The sequence below is a fragment of the Leucopleurus acutus genome (assembly GCF_964270905.1).
Source record: "Leucopleurus acutus genome assembly, chromosome: 10".
Classification (NCBI taxonomy): domain Eukaryota; kingdom Metazoa; phylum Chordata; class Mammalia; order Artiodactyla; family Delphinidae; genus Leucopleurus; species Leucopleurus acutus.
In genome coordinates this window covers 13475417-13489539 of record NC_139153.1, presented here as the reverse complement: position 1 = coordinate 13489539, position 14123 = coordinate 13475417, and the positions used below count along the sequence as shown (strand labels likewise).

The 14123-nt window shown below is 45.6% G+C and overlaps 1 protein-coding gene across 1 annotated transcript in view; it reads right to left on the bottom strand.

Annotated features, from left to right (window-relative positions):
- Positions 1-994: 994 nt before the first annotated feature.
- The window catches only part of IL5RA (interleukin 5 receptor subunit alpha), a gene marked incomplete at both ends in the record, with an annotated part of 28288 nt that continues 15159 nt past the window's right edge, over positions 995-14123 (bottom strand). Inside the window, 3 exons of the mRNA XM_082849208.1 lie at positions 995-1081; positions 5570-5654; positions 6921-7017. Coding sequence (XP_082705334.1) covers positions 995-1081; positions 5570-5654; positions 6921-7017 — 269 coding nt within the window. The remainder of the gene's footprint in view (positions 1082-5569; positions 5655-6920; positions 7018-14123) is intronic.

The following is a 14123-nucleotide window of genomic DNA, read 5'->3' as shown; positions in this document are numbered from 1 at the left end:
CGTGGCCCATCGCGGGGGCCACCGATCTAGTTGCAGACTCATACGGGAGGATGTTAGAGGAGGAATTCCTGTCTAGATTGGCATGTTTGTTGGGATACCTGTAGGACCCCTTCCAAACCTCCAAGGCTAGCGCTGACCCAGCACTACTTGACCAGATGCCCAACAGGTTGCTCTGAAGTCTTTGCAAGCAGACGTCTTTTCAGAAAATTCATTCTTAATTAAGTGATCCCCTTCCAACACAATTCCACCCAATGCCTTTCTCAGTATATTCCCAGAATATCAAGGCTGGCTTTGAGAATATAATCTTCAAACAAAATCCTGTCCCCTCCTTTGGTATGGACTGATACGTTAGCTTCTTAGGTTTTGAAATTAGTTTGCCTCAAATGATGCTAACTTGATCGTGCCCGTAGAACTTGAGATTCTCTCTCTCTCTCTCTCTCTCACACACACACACACATACATACACACACACACACACACACACACATAAACACACACACACACACTACTTGAAAGAAAAAGTATTCCCGAACTCAGAATAAAAGCACCATGGCTCCCACTTGCTATAGGGAAGACAGTCTTCAATCCAAGTTCACTATTCACTCCAGGATGGTGCAAAATGCTTTCTTGCTGAGATTTTAGCTGATCGTTACCGTTGGCAGTTGAACCAGTCAACGTGGCACTACCAGAGTAAACACAGTTGATGTTAGCCTTAATAACTGTCTCTCGTGCAGAAGTGTTTGAGGTGAGTGATGCAGATCAGGAGGCTGGCAGGTGAGGAGGTGCTGCCCTGTGCAGAGATCAGACCTGGCAGGACAGTCAGATGAATCAACCAACCTGTGTGAGTTAGGGATTTGTCTGGGTGTTTTTCCCCTTGCAGCTAAATTGAGTGTTCGGTAAACTCCAAACTCCTCTTAGCCAAGAAACAGCTGTTCCCATTCTTATCCCCGGGGCTCGTGAGTGTGAGTTGGTTTTGACAATGCTCCGGGGACAGTCAAAACACGGAGTCCTCCAGGGTCTCAGATCCAGCCTCCTCCGCATAGCTTATGACTTCAATTTGTGTTTCACTGGAACCAGTTTTCTGCAAAACAAATCATCCTTCTTTAGATGTCTTCTAGAGAACTTTCTGAGTGTTTGAATTTCTTTACAATTGGTTTCAAGTCAATTTTGCTTATGAAAATACTAAATGGTCACTGAAGAAAGTACGGAAAATAAGTAGGAAGAAAACCAAAAAATACCGATCAACTTAACTCCCAAGCACAGCCCACTGTTTGTCTTCAGCCCTTTTTTCTAGATAGAAAGTTATCTTTACAGTTATATGAAGAGCTTTCTAAGTGGCTTTCTTTCCACGTAGCATCACATCTTATTTTAAATTCCATACAGCCAGCCCTCGGTATCCACAGGCTTCGCACTTCTACATAATGGAGCCGAGCGTCTGCAGATGTTGGTGCCCGCTGGGCCTCCTGGAACCATGCTCCCTGCAGATGCTGAGGGATGACTGTATGTTCTTTGGCTGCTCATTTTGAATAGTTCCATTGTATGCCATCCACAGTTGACTATAGTCTTCCCTTAAATAGGGGTGTTATGTCCAATTTTGGCTATCATAGATAATGCTGGTATTAATTACAAAATTCATGACCAAAAAAATACCTTCTGTAAGAGATTGTATTCCTTGACCCCCTTTACTCATTCAGCACATCTTTTTCATATTTTTTTAAGTGAAGTATAGTTGATTTACAGTGTTGTACCAGTCTCTGCTGGACAGCAAAGTGACTCAGTTGTACACATATATATTATTTTTTTATATTCTTTTCCATTATGGTTTATCACAGGATATTGAATATAGTGTCCTGTGCTATACAGTAGGACCTTGTTGTTTATCCATCCTATATACAGTAGTTTGCATCTACCACCCCCAAACTCCCAGCCCATCCCTCCCCCCCACCCCACCCCTGACAGCCACAAGTCTGTTCTCTATGTCTCTGAGTCTGTTTCTGTTTTGTAGATAGGTTCATTTGTGCCATATTTTAGATTCCACATATAAGTGATATGATATGGTATTTGTCTTTCTCTTTCTGACTGACTTCACTTAATATGATAATCTCTAGTTGCATCCATGTTGCTGCCAATGGCATTATTTCATTCTTTATGGCTGACTAGTATTCCATTGTGCTGTATATATGCACCACATCTTCTTTATCCATTCATCTGTCGATGGACATTTGGGTTGTTTGCATGTCTTGGCTATTGTGAACAGTGCTGCTGTGAACACAGGGGTGCACGTATCTTTTTGAATTATAGTTTTGTCCAGGAGTGGGATTGCTCGATCATATGGTAGTTCTATTTTTAGTTTTCTGAGGAACCTCCCTACTGTTTTCCATAGTGGCTGCATCAACTTACATTCCCACCAACCATGTAGGAATCATTCCACACTTTTGTTTTTTTTGGCTGCGCTGGGTCTTAGTTGCAGCACGGGGGATCTTTCCTAGTTGCGGCACGTGGGCTCTTAGTCGCAGTATGCATGTGGGATCTAGTTCCCTGACCAGGGATTGGACCCGGGTCCCCTGCATTGGGAGCGTGGAGTCTTAACCACTGCACTGCCAGGGAAGTCCCAGCACATTTTTTGCACTGGACACCACGTGATGCATTGAATACGCAGTGATGAACACGGCACCTGTGCTCTCTGCTTATGTACTTTTAATAGGCTGTTGTCTACTTAATCTCGGAAGGAACCCTCTCTGGTTACCAGCGTAGAAACAAAGAATGGCTGGAAACCAGTCTGTAACCAATGGAAAGCTGAGAATAAGAGTTTTTTCAGTGAGTCTTTTTTATCCCTAAAAAGCTCATCCCCCTGCTTCCTCCCTCCCTCTCCTGCCACCAGAACCTGTGTCTTGAACATTACAGAACAATTTCTGACTCAGGCCTGGACAAGCAAAAACATGCTTAACAGCCTCTCTGGGTTGGCAGCTACCCTCTGAACCCCAGGATTCTGGGTACCAACATCAAGCTTAGAGGTATGAGCGGTGATGAAAAGCAGAGGATTTCCTTTCCCACCAGGGGGAGGCTTCCCGGTGGTTTGCCCATAACTCTAATGGGCCCCCTCGTTGTCCTTGTAGCAAAGGCCCCAAAAGTGGGTTGCACAGGCTCTGCCTTTGAAGGTACAGGCTGGGGCACTGCCGCATGTGGCCCAGCTGTGGTCAGCTCTGTACTGAGGCCCCTACTCCTCCAGGTGGAGGCGGTAGAACTGAGGGCAGGAGGTGACCCTTCGTTTCCCCAGTTCTCCCCACTCTCCCCCTCCACGCTGCGGCCCTCCTGCCCCACCCCATCCCTCTCACTGATCTGGTTTTCCTGACCCGCTGCAATGTGAGGAGAGTGCGTTGTCCGGAAGATCTTGGCAGTGATGGGTTTTGACATAAATCCTTTGCTTATTCTGAAACCAGCCTGTCTACCCCAAGAGTTGTTGTTTTGCACACATGACTTGATGGTTTTTTTTTTTTTTTTTGGCTGCATCGGGTCTTGGTTGTGCGGGCTCTGTAGTTTGCGGCACACGGGCTCTCTAGTTGAGGCGCTGACCTCAGTAGTTGTGGCGCTGGCTTAGTTGCCCCGCGACGTGTGGGATCTTAGTTCCCCAGCCAGGGATCAAAGCCACGTTCCCTGCACTGGAAGGCGGACTCTTTACCACTGAACCACCAGGGAAGTCCCCATGACTTGATGTTAATTAACAACAAACCGCAGACTTACCCAGTAAGCTGTTAAGCCAGTTTCTTTTACCAACCTCAGAATGTGCAAGGAAATCTTTGGGGGCTGTGAAGGGAAATGAGATACCAGCACTAAAATGTGCTGTTAAGAGGCTGGGTCAGATGACTTGAGTCTGCTGCTTAAACCACACGTGCTTTCCAGGCACGCGTGTGCCAGATCCAGGAGGGATCCACAGCACGAATTCACAGGAAGGGAAACAAGTTTCACCGTGGGGCACACTTTCCTTCCAGAAAAGCTACGGGTTAACAAGAGCAAGCCGGCGGTCCCCCTGATAAAGGAGACCACAAGGGTGGAACTGAGGGTAGGGGAGACTCTTGGGCCAGCCTCGATTCTCTGCTTCAGTAGGTCAGTAACTGTCATCCGCTAAATCATCCCAAACACCCGAACTGCAAACTCTAAAGAAAGGTCACCTCTTACTGCCGTGATGCATTTTGGTGAGTGAGTGATCGACCCAAACGCCCCTACAACCAGTCACCAGTAGACTCATTCTACCATGAGTAACTTTATCAGAGAGAAACTGAAATTTGTTAAGAAAATTGCTTGACGAGGGTCTGCAGGCTACAGCCTGTGGGCTGAGTCTGGCTCATTGCCAGATTTTGTAAATAAAGTTTTATTGGCCAGAGCTATTTGCATATTGTCTGTGGATGTTTTCCTGCTACAGTGGCAGTGTGATAAAGCATTTGGCCCTTGAATGTTTACTCTCTGGCTCTTTACAGAAAGTCGGCTGGCCCCTGATCTAAATAACCATTCAATTTAAGGACAGATTTCACAAGCAACCTGCAATACACTGAACATCCCAAGACCTTGCTGACAAAAATTAAAGAAAACCTACAAAAATAAGTTGAGATGTCACATTTACAGATCGGAAGACTCGTTATGTTTAAGATGTCACTTCTCCCCAAATGCACCTATAATACCAGACAATCCTGATCAGGATGCCAGCAGCTCTTTTTGTTGAAATTGATAAACTGGCTCTAAAATTTATATGGAAATAAAAAGGACCTAAATAACCAAAACAACTTTGAACAGTCATGTTTGGAAGCCTTACAGTACCTGGCCTCCAAGTTTACAATAAAGCTCTAGTCATCAAGACAGTATTATATTAGCATAAAGATAGACAAATAGATCAATGAAACCTAATAGTCCAGAAATAGACACAGATATACATGGACAACTTATTTTCAACAAAGATGCCAAGGCATTTCACTAGGGAAAGGATGACTTCTACCATGTGATGCTAGAACCATTGGATGCCATTGGTAAGTGAGCATTCAGTTAAGCCTAAGTGCTCTGAATGGTTAACAGCGCCTAAGAAAACGTATTTGGGGGAATCATTTGCCTTTTCTATGGTTCTTTATACTAAGGAACTAGGAAAAATCCCTCTGAAAAACTTTACTGATTGGGGTACCCATGTGTAGAAACATTGATTGTTAGAACGTCAGAGATAAACAGGTCATTGGACCATCGCATCTGTGCCCCTTACTGTGCAGAAATGGAAATCAGGGCCCATGGGGTTGAAGGAATTGCCCAAGGTCTGGGTGATAAGAGCTGGGTGATAGAAAATAAAAGTTCAGGTCTGACTGGTGAGGACACTCATAACTGAGTAGGACCTTTGCAATATTCAAAGACTGTAATGAGCATATATTAAAACAAGCAGCTGAAGAGCAGAATGACAAAAGCAACCTGAAGGCACCTGGCCTCCTGGGTAAAGACCCTGCCTTGTAACATGGAAAACGAATGACCCAGTGACAGATCCCTGAGGACCCAACCCTGGGCAGATATGACATGGCATAAGAACTTTCAATATTACCTCATAGTTGATGGTTACAAAGAATTCTTTAATATTACTCTTTGGTGCCGGAACAGGTGGAAACACCTTGGTCCATAAGTGGCATCTGAAAACAGAGTAAAGGAGGGAAATAGATAAGCAAGAACAGCCTTTCTTGTCCTTAAATATCTACTCTAAAACTTGACCTAGTTAATCCCTGGACCTGCTGTTTTGTGAATTCAAAATCTTCATTGACTAAGACTTCCAAATATCTACATTGTAATAATAGTTGAAGAGCTTGGTGGTACTGCAAGGCTCTGACGGGACTTCTGAATCATCCAAGGGAGACAAAATGACAATTACTTCATGTTGGTGCGTTTTACCAGGCCTGATTTCTGAAAATGATGTGCATCAAGTGCGTGGAGCCCCAGGGTTACCCACGATGCTGGTAGGCAGCCTCTCCCCCTAGGCGCCAGCTCTCAGGGTTTACTGTCTTTTTCTTCTCCTTTGAGCTGCCAACCGCCCCCCAGCCTATAGATGCCATCTGATAAGACATTTATAATAGTGAAGCTGTTTCAAATAAAAGTCACTTTCTAAATTATGAAAAAGCTAATAAGATAGAACATGTTCTGCAGCCTCCTAAGTGGCACTTGGCCTTCCCGGATGCCAGAAGGGATGAGAAGTTCTTATGGGGCCGTTTGCAAGCTCTAGGTTTGGCCACCAAATCTGCATGACGCTTCTAGAATCTGTGTCTGACCTGGGAATGATCAGCCAGTAAGGGACTGGATGACCGAAGGGCCAGGGTAGGAGTTGGTACCTCATAATTGGGGATCATAACACAGGAGGCACCATAGTGAGTTCAGCATCCAATGGGATGCCTTCCTTTACCCAAGACGTAACAAGCATGCCCTGGGGGCTCAACAGAGGCAACCAAGTAGGGAGTGGAAGGCAGTCAGGGAATCAAAAAAAAACACAAATGTAAAAACCTTCATAGAGGGACTTCCCTGGCATTCCTGTGGTTAAGAATCCACACTTCCACTGCAGGGAGCACGGGTTTGATGCCTGGTTGGGGAACTAAGATCCTGCATGCCACGCTGTGCAGCCAAAAAAAAATCCTTTGCGGAGATGAATAGACTGTCAGCAGATTCAGGAAGGGGGTATCTAACGACTAAAGGCTGTGTTGTGCTCTGTATCCAGTTTCTGTAAATCACCTACTGTTCACCAGTTTTTTATTTGGTCCACACTCATCTTGGAAAGGCTGTCCAGGAAGACACAACAATGTCGTAAATTCCACCTGATAACAAGAACCCTGCATCCAGCGGATGCATGGCAAGAAGGTAAAAATCCAATATTTAGATCCCAGCGAAAGCACCCAAATAAAAAGAATACCTACATTCTGCAGATGAGTGAGAAAATTAACAAGGTAAAGCAGATGGTTGCCATGACTGCAATAAGGAACCATTTTGTCCAGGGCTTCTGCTCATTGTTTCCTAATGAAAAAAAAAAAAAAAATCAGAACTAGAATCATCAGCAGAAAAGAGAGATGACTACACTAGGGCCTAAGGGGGCTTGGGTCAGAGTTCAAGGTGCTGGGTGATGCTGGGAAGGTAGCTTAACCTCCCCGAGCTTTAGATTTCTCATCTGTAAAATGGGGCAGGGTGGGCAGGGAGCATCCATCTCACAGAGTTGATACAAGAGTGAAATGAAATAACGGCAATGGCAATGAGGCCACTTTTAATCTTGAGGCATTATTTAATCAGTGAGCAGATATTTATGGAGTATATTCTAGGTAATATGCCAGCTGGATCTCGGAGCTTAGCAGCTTTTGGTGAGTACTAAGGTTTTTAGATGAAAAAGGTGCAAAAATGTAAGCCTACTCAGTAACCTAATTGCAGTACAATCAAAACATTTTACAAAGTTGGACTTTTAGAGGAAGTACAGTGTGGGATAATACTCAGAGTTCACAACAAAGGTATCAGACTCCGTTGTAAGTTTACAATCTGAATTATCCTCACAACACCTCTTACGTTTATATCTGTTGTTCACAGATGAAAACGTAGATGCTAACTTGATTCAGTACAGAAAGTATAAATATGCCACATGCTGCCCAACTATCTAGTTAAATTTGCTTCTAATCTATACTCAAGGATAGATTCTTCTGTGGGCTTTGATGATCGCTTTGGGGTGTGTGTGATTTTTTTTTTTTTAAGGTACTGGAAATACCTTCAAGAAAAACCCAAGGCCATTTACCAAATGGTGTTTAAAGGGTAACCTGCTTGCTAAATTGTCTGATTGATTTTTAGAGAAGAATGCAAATCTTGAGTTATCTCCCTGAATGCATGGGTCCTTTCTGTGTTCATTCATTCCTTTATTCACCCGTTTAGCCAATATTTACTGGGCTCCTGTTATGTGTGGGACGTTATACACGTTGCTGGGAGACAGTGTTAAAAGAAAGCATGTGAACCCTTCCTTCCTGCAATTGAGGGAAGAAGTTGATAAGCAAATAAAGACACAGATAATTTAGTGACAGCAGCTCTAAGTACAGAGGTGAGATATACACCCCACCCCAGGAGAAGCAGGTCTTAATCCTTGGTTTGCCATTAACGGTTTCTATTATAAAATGAGAAGTGAATGTAAGTGGAATTTTCAGTCCCTTGTAAAATATCTTAAGACTTCCAAAAGCCCCAAAATACTTAAAACTCACATCTCTCCAGGTATCAGGGTGGAGAGATGTCTCGAGGATTTAATGCTAGTGATTCCAATGTTGCCTTGATCTCGTGCCCTTTTTTTGTTTGTTTTTCTGGCCTCCTGAGAACTCTTAGTTGAGGTTTATCTTCTACCTCCCAAAAGCTTTAATCTCTCCTTCATCTCTTCCCTTCTGCTTTCAAATATTCATAGAGTCCTTTATCTTGAATAAGCCATTACTTTGCTCTGCCATCCCTCCCAACTATTATCCAATACCTCCTTTATTTCCCGGCCTCATTTCTTGAATAAGGGATTCAGGCAGCTTCCTTTTCCCATCTCAGAAAGCACTTTAAAAATTTGCTGGTGGCTTCCTCCTGGTTGAAGCCAAAGGATGGTCAGTTTCTTTTGCCAACTTTATTTTTCCTGACCTCCCTCCTGAATTCAGATTTGATGCTTGCACCCACCTGGAAACCAAGCCACTGGCTCCTTTACCCAAATATTCCTCTTCTTCAATATCATTTCCTTCCCCCCTTTCTAATTTCAACTGCCCCTCACCGTTCAGCCTGAACCCTTTGGTATTTTCCACTATGGTCTATTCTTTGAACTTGGAAATGTTTGTTGAGCACAGCTTCATCTTTTAATTCCATGGCATATCCTCTCCCGAGGCTTTATCCCTGCCCAGCTCCCAGTCTGGAGCTGAGACTGCCTGTAGGCAGAACCCACTGGGATGTGTCTCAAAGCTGACAACATTCAAAACCAAACTCACACCCTTCTTCACATCAAAACAACTTCCCTCATAACTTCCCCATTCTGATCTCCCCTCTTGCAGGATCCCAGACTGGAATCCTTGGAAGGCACTTGGCTGCTTCTCATTCTCCGTAGCCCCTCCCTCCTTTCCTCATCCACTTGCTTTACACCGGTACATCACACCCAACCGTAAATGCAAGAGAACCAGCCATATGTATACACATATCCCCTCCCTTTTGGATTTCCCTCCCATCCAGGTCACCACAGAGCTCTGAGTAGAGTTCCCCGTGCTATACAGCAGGCCCTCACTAGTTATCTATTTCATACCCAGTGGCGTATATATGTCCATCCCAACCTCCCAATTCATCCCACCCTCTTTTCTCCCCACCAGCGGTGTCCACACGTTTGTTCTCTACATCTGTGTCTCTGTTTCTGCTTTGCAAATAGGTTCATCTGTACCATCATAAATGCAAGACATGCATGCTTTTGTGTCATGAGTTTGCCTAGTCTGGAAACCTGGATTCTATTCTTAGCTTGTTGTGAAGGTGGCCGTTCTGGGCCTCAGTTTCCTCATCTGCAAATATGAGGAAGTTGAACTCTGACCCTTAAGAACGCTCTCAATGCAGCACATTTTTTAGTACCCCTGACCCAATCCACGGCATTGTCATTTGGTGTATACTGACCTCTCACAAAATTGACTTTAGGATATTTTCATTGGTGAAAGTTGGAAAGTTGTAGAAAAGAACAAAAAATAAAAGTTATCAGAAACCAGCAGTCACCAATAGCTTATCTTCTATACATGTTTTGACATTCCCTTTTTAGGTACCAGACACTCTGCAAAGTGCTCACCTTGCAATCTCACTTGAATTCTCACAGCAGTGCTTCAGGGTGGGCACTGCTGTCCTAGTTTGATGGACGGAGGAGCTGTCGCAGAGAAGGGCGGAGGGGGTCAGCTGAGGACCATAGCTAGTAGCCGGGGGTGAAGCCCAGGACGTGCTGAGCAGCCGTGCTCTTAACCACGGTGCAGGGACCCCGTCCCACTGCCCACCACGCCCAAACCCAGGACCCACTGCATGGGCAGGCGCTTCATGGAACACATCCTAAACATTCCTCTGTCACGGAACACCCTCCCGAGCGCCCTCTTCATGGCCGGATACCACTTCCCTCCAAGGCAGCCCTGTTTTGTTGTGGTGTCTCAGCTGTTGGGCATGGCTGGGTTTGCGGGCTGTGTCTGCAGTAGAAGGGGGCTGCCTTGTAAGATACCAGTCTTCCCGATGCTCCCTAGGCTCTAGCCAGGACCGAATCACTTTATTTAAAATCTCTGACCATGGCGTTGAAAAAGAAGTTTCATGTATTTATAGCTGTTTTACAAACAGGTGGTAGCCACACTTTGGCTCTCTGAGGCTCTGCTTTTCATCATTTTACAAACCTTTTATTTTCCCAAGTCCCATAGACACTCACTGGTTCTAGGATTAGTATTCAGTTCTCTGGATTGTCACCGAGTGTCCCATTAAACCTAGTTTTTACTGCACTTGCACGTAGCTAATATAAAGAGCAACTGGGACATACTACTACCGTGAAGTCAAATACCAGCTCGCTTTATTTCCCACTCTGATTTCCTGAATAAGGGATTCTGCCTGCTTCATTGCCCCATCTCTGAAACTCACTGTAGTACACGCTGAACCATTATGCAAGTCTCCTAACAAGTACGTTCAGAATCTCTAGACTCATGTACATGGAACATAAATTTAGCAAGGGTTATGCCAAGTAGCAGAATTTTTCCTGTTTACAAGTAGGTTAAACAGGTGAAGCTTGAGTCCTGCAGAAAGAATGAGTGGTGTTACCAATATTATCAGGGTGGCACCCTGGGTCCCGTTGGTGTCTCAAATTGTGCAATTCTCTGCAGGCTGGTATGTCAGGTCCTGATAAACGTGTCGTTCACTTCTGAGCGTGCTTACACAAATCTTTTCAGTTAAACCACTCTCTAGCTGTTCACTTGAGCGCTCACATTGATAAGTGAAGATTCTCTCTGAATTAACAGAACCTCTTTGGAGAGGCAACTGATTTTATTTCTTTCGATCAAAAAAAAGTTAGTGGTGCATGCAAGGTACTATGTGGAAAGCAAAGTCACCGTCACTGCCTGGAGGGAGGGGGCACATGAGTCATTTCTCCCCGCCTGGTTTCCGCAGTGTCCCACCTTGCTTCAGAACTGCTCCCCTACCGCCACCTGAGAACAGAGCTAACCCCCCAGACAGCAGAGCCAAGGTCAGCTTTACTGCAAAGAAAACCTAAACTGGCAGGTAAATTCAGTGCAAGAAAAAGGTTTCACATGTTCACTACCAAATGGAAATCGCTTGGGGATTATCTACCGTTAACGTTATCTATTAACGCAAAAACGAAGTTGAGAGTCAGTTATGTAAGTAAAATGAATTAAAGACAGCACCTCCTCTGATTTTACTGAAGGTAGAACAGGGGTACAGTTCCCACTGACAGTGGATATCCTTCCGGTCAAAATGATTAAGAATTTTAATTCTGTAAAAGTTGGGAGGCCCCTCGGTACATCATTAATTTGAATTTTGGGGTCTCTGACGTTGGACATTTTCTTAAGAACAAGCGTTTCAAGGTAACTTGAATCTTTTCTCTGACTCAAGAATGAGTTTTCTGCCATTAAAACAGAAGCCACGGATGTTTCTTTTCAAGATATTGATGGGCGCCGCTGTTTGGTTATGCAGAGATGAGCTTTAGAAAGACGGAGTCGCAAAGCCTGTCCCACCAAGGAGAAGAAGCCCTTCGGACTCTGCACCTCATTCTAGGATGTTCTCCCAATATTGACAACTTGGAGCATTTGGGAGCTCAGCTGTCTGGTTTCTTGGTGACCTCGGCTTCCTCAGTTTCTGACGTCTCGACCATTTAACCTTGACAATTAGCCAACTAATGAAAATTCTGCTCATGCTGTATATCCCGGGAGTGTATGGTGGGAAAGGGACGGAGAGGGATGAATAGCTTGTGGTTAAAGAGAATCAGGCCCTGGACCTCGTCCCAGCTCTGCCCTCAGAGCTTTGTCAAGTCATTTTCCTCCCGGTGCTGCAGCCCCACTTGTTCTAGAATTGTATGATCTTTGTAGTTCAGACTAATAACACTTAGAAGGTCGATTTGGTTTGGAGGCTTGTTCCACCCTTAAGCTGTTCATACAAGTATGACTTTTAGGGATTCCATATTGCATTTGAATCTAGTTTCAGACTCAACAATAGGTTCTGCAGGAAAAGAGCTCATTAGTAAATTGATGGGGCTCTTCCAGTGAAGCAGCCCTACTCTGTTAAACCAGCAGGCGCTGGGAGGAGTTCTGAGGGCACTGACAGGGCTGGATAACTGAGAGGATGCAGGTGCATTAGTCTACGAAGCCTCCTGCACTTGTCTCTCTTTAGAGCGGGAGGCCGTGGCATCGTCTGTGAAGGGACCCGCCAAGCCGGTCACAGGTTCACAGTGCCAGCAAAAATCATAAGCAAGCCCTTTGGGTGGGCGAGCTTTCTAAGGCAGCTGTCAAGTGGATTGTGGGAGGTTTTTTTTTTTTTAGGGGAAAAAAATCCCTTTACCTGATTTCGGGAGAGTGAAAGAAAGGGGTCGGCAAATGCAGCCTCAGTGGACAGAACATAGGTAGTCCAGGGCCCAGAGCAAAATGCACAAAACGTGTTCTGTGTTCATCTGGGGAAATTGGGCTCAATGACCCAAAATATGGAAAGGACATGGAGATGCTTGGGATCGGGGGGCGGGTGTGTAGGTGTACCTTTGCGCACTCAGGATTCCCTAAGGGATCGCTGCCGTACTGCTGGTCTGCATTTGTCCCCAGTAGGACACGGCCTGATGAAACTAAATAGAGAACCCTCTTCGCCATCTTCTGCTTCTTTGCAGACTTTTGCACACAGCACAGAGAGGTGTGTGCTTTCTGGGGCCCTAGGCAACCCAGAACTTTCTTCCATGTAAGGGGTTTGCTGGCCCTGTTCTACCAACCTGCTAAAGCAACTGAAAGCTGGCTGCAGAGGCTGCAGTCTTCACATAGAAGTAAGAAACGGGTGAAGCACTTTCGTCCTGGTTCGGCCGCTTACAACAGAGGTGACCCTGAGCAGGGAGCCCTCAGGAGCTTCCATCACCTGCTTTGCTCAACGGGGATAAGAACTGGCTGAGTTATTCCTGCAAAGTGATCAGCCCGGTGCTAGTTCATAGTAGGTGTTCAATGAATGTTATTATAACTGTGATTATGATTAAACACATCGTGTCAGCAGTAAGGCATCAAGATAATTTCCCTAAATCATGAAAGCCAGACTAAGATTGGAGCCCTTTCAGAATCCTCAGAAGGCAGAGTCATAAGCTCAGGCCTGGAGGGAAAGAAAACACCAGATATTCAAGACACTAGGGGGTAGGAGAGGGCATAAAGCACGATGGTCCGCACCCTCAAGGAGGTTTGTATTAAAATGAACGCCATGGACAACTCGTAAGGGGTATTTAGAGTAGCCTGAAGAGGTCAATGAAAGTGTCCCCACTGCTTGGGCTCCACGGAGGCTGACCAGCTCATGAGCTGCAGGGCAACCCTTTCACTGCCGCCAGTCCCCACAGCCAGTCCTCCTGCCTCTGTCTCCCTGGCTGGCACTGTCACCCACAGGGTGACGAAGCACCACAGAAAGAGCATGGCGTGGACCCAGTCCTGTGGCTGTGTTCTAGGTCCGGGTCCATCACTTCCTAGCTCTGTCACTTGGGGTAGTTCCTTAACCCCTCTGCGTCTCTTTGCTCATCTGTAAATTAGGAAAATCCTGTGTTTGTGAAGATATGTGAGATAACGTAGGTGAACACGCCAAGCACAGTGCCTGCCCCAAGAGGGGTGTCCCACCTTCCTCCCGTTATCTGGCGGGCCCATCTCGAGGCACAGGTCACGCGTGGCAGTCTGGTGTGGACACCACACCTCCAGGCGGCCGGGCCTGAAAGCACAGGGGAGCTCCCTGCTCCTCACATTTGGGGACAGAAGTTGAAGGCTCCCTGCTGGCCACGGCTACCAGCCTGGAAACCACAGGAGCCTGGGGAAAAGGAAACAGCGGATCAAAGCGGCCACCACATTTACCAACCCGGAAACCCCCCATTTACAAAGAAAACTCAGCATCGTCACAAGTTATAT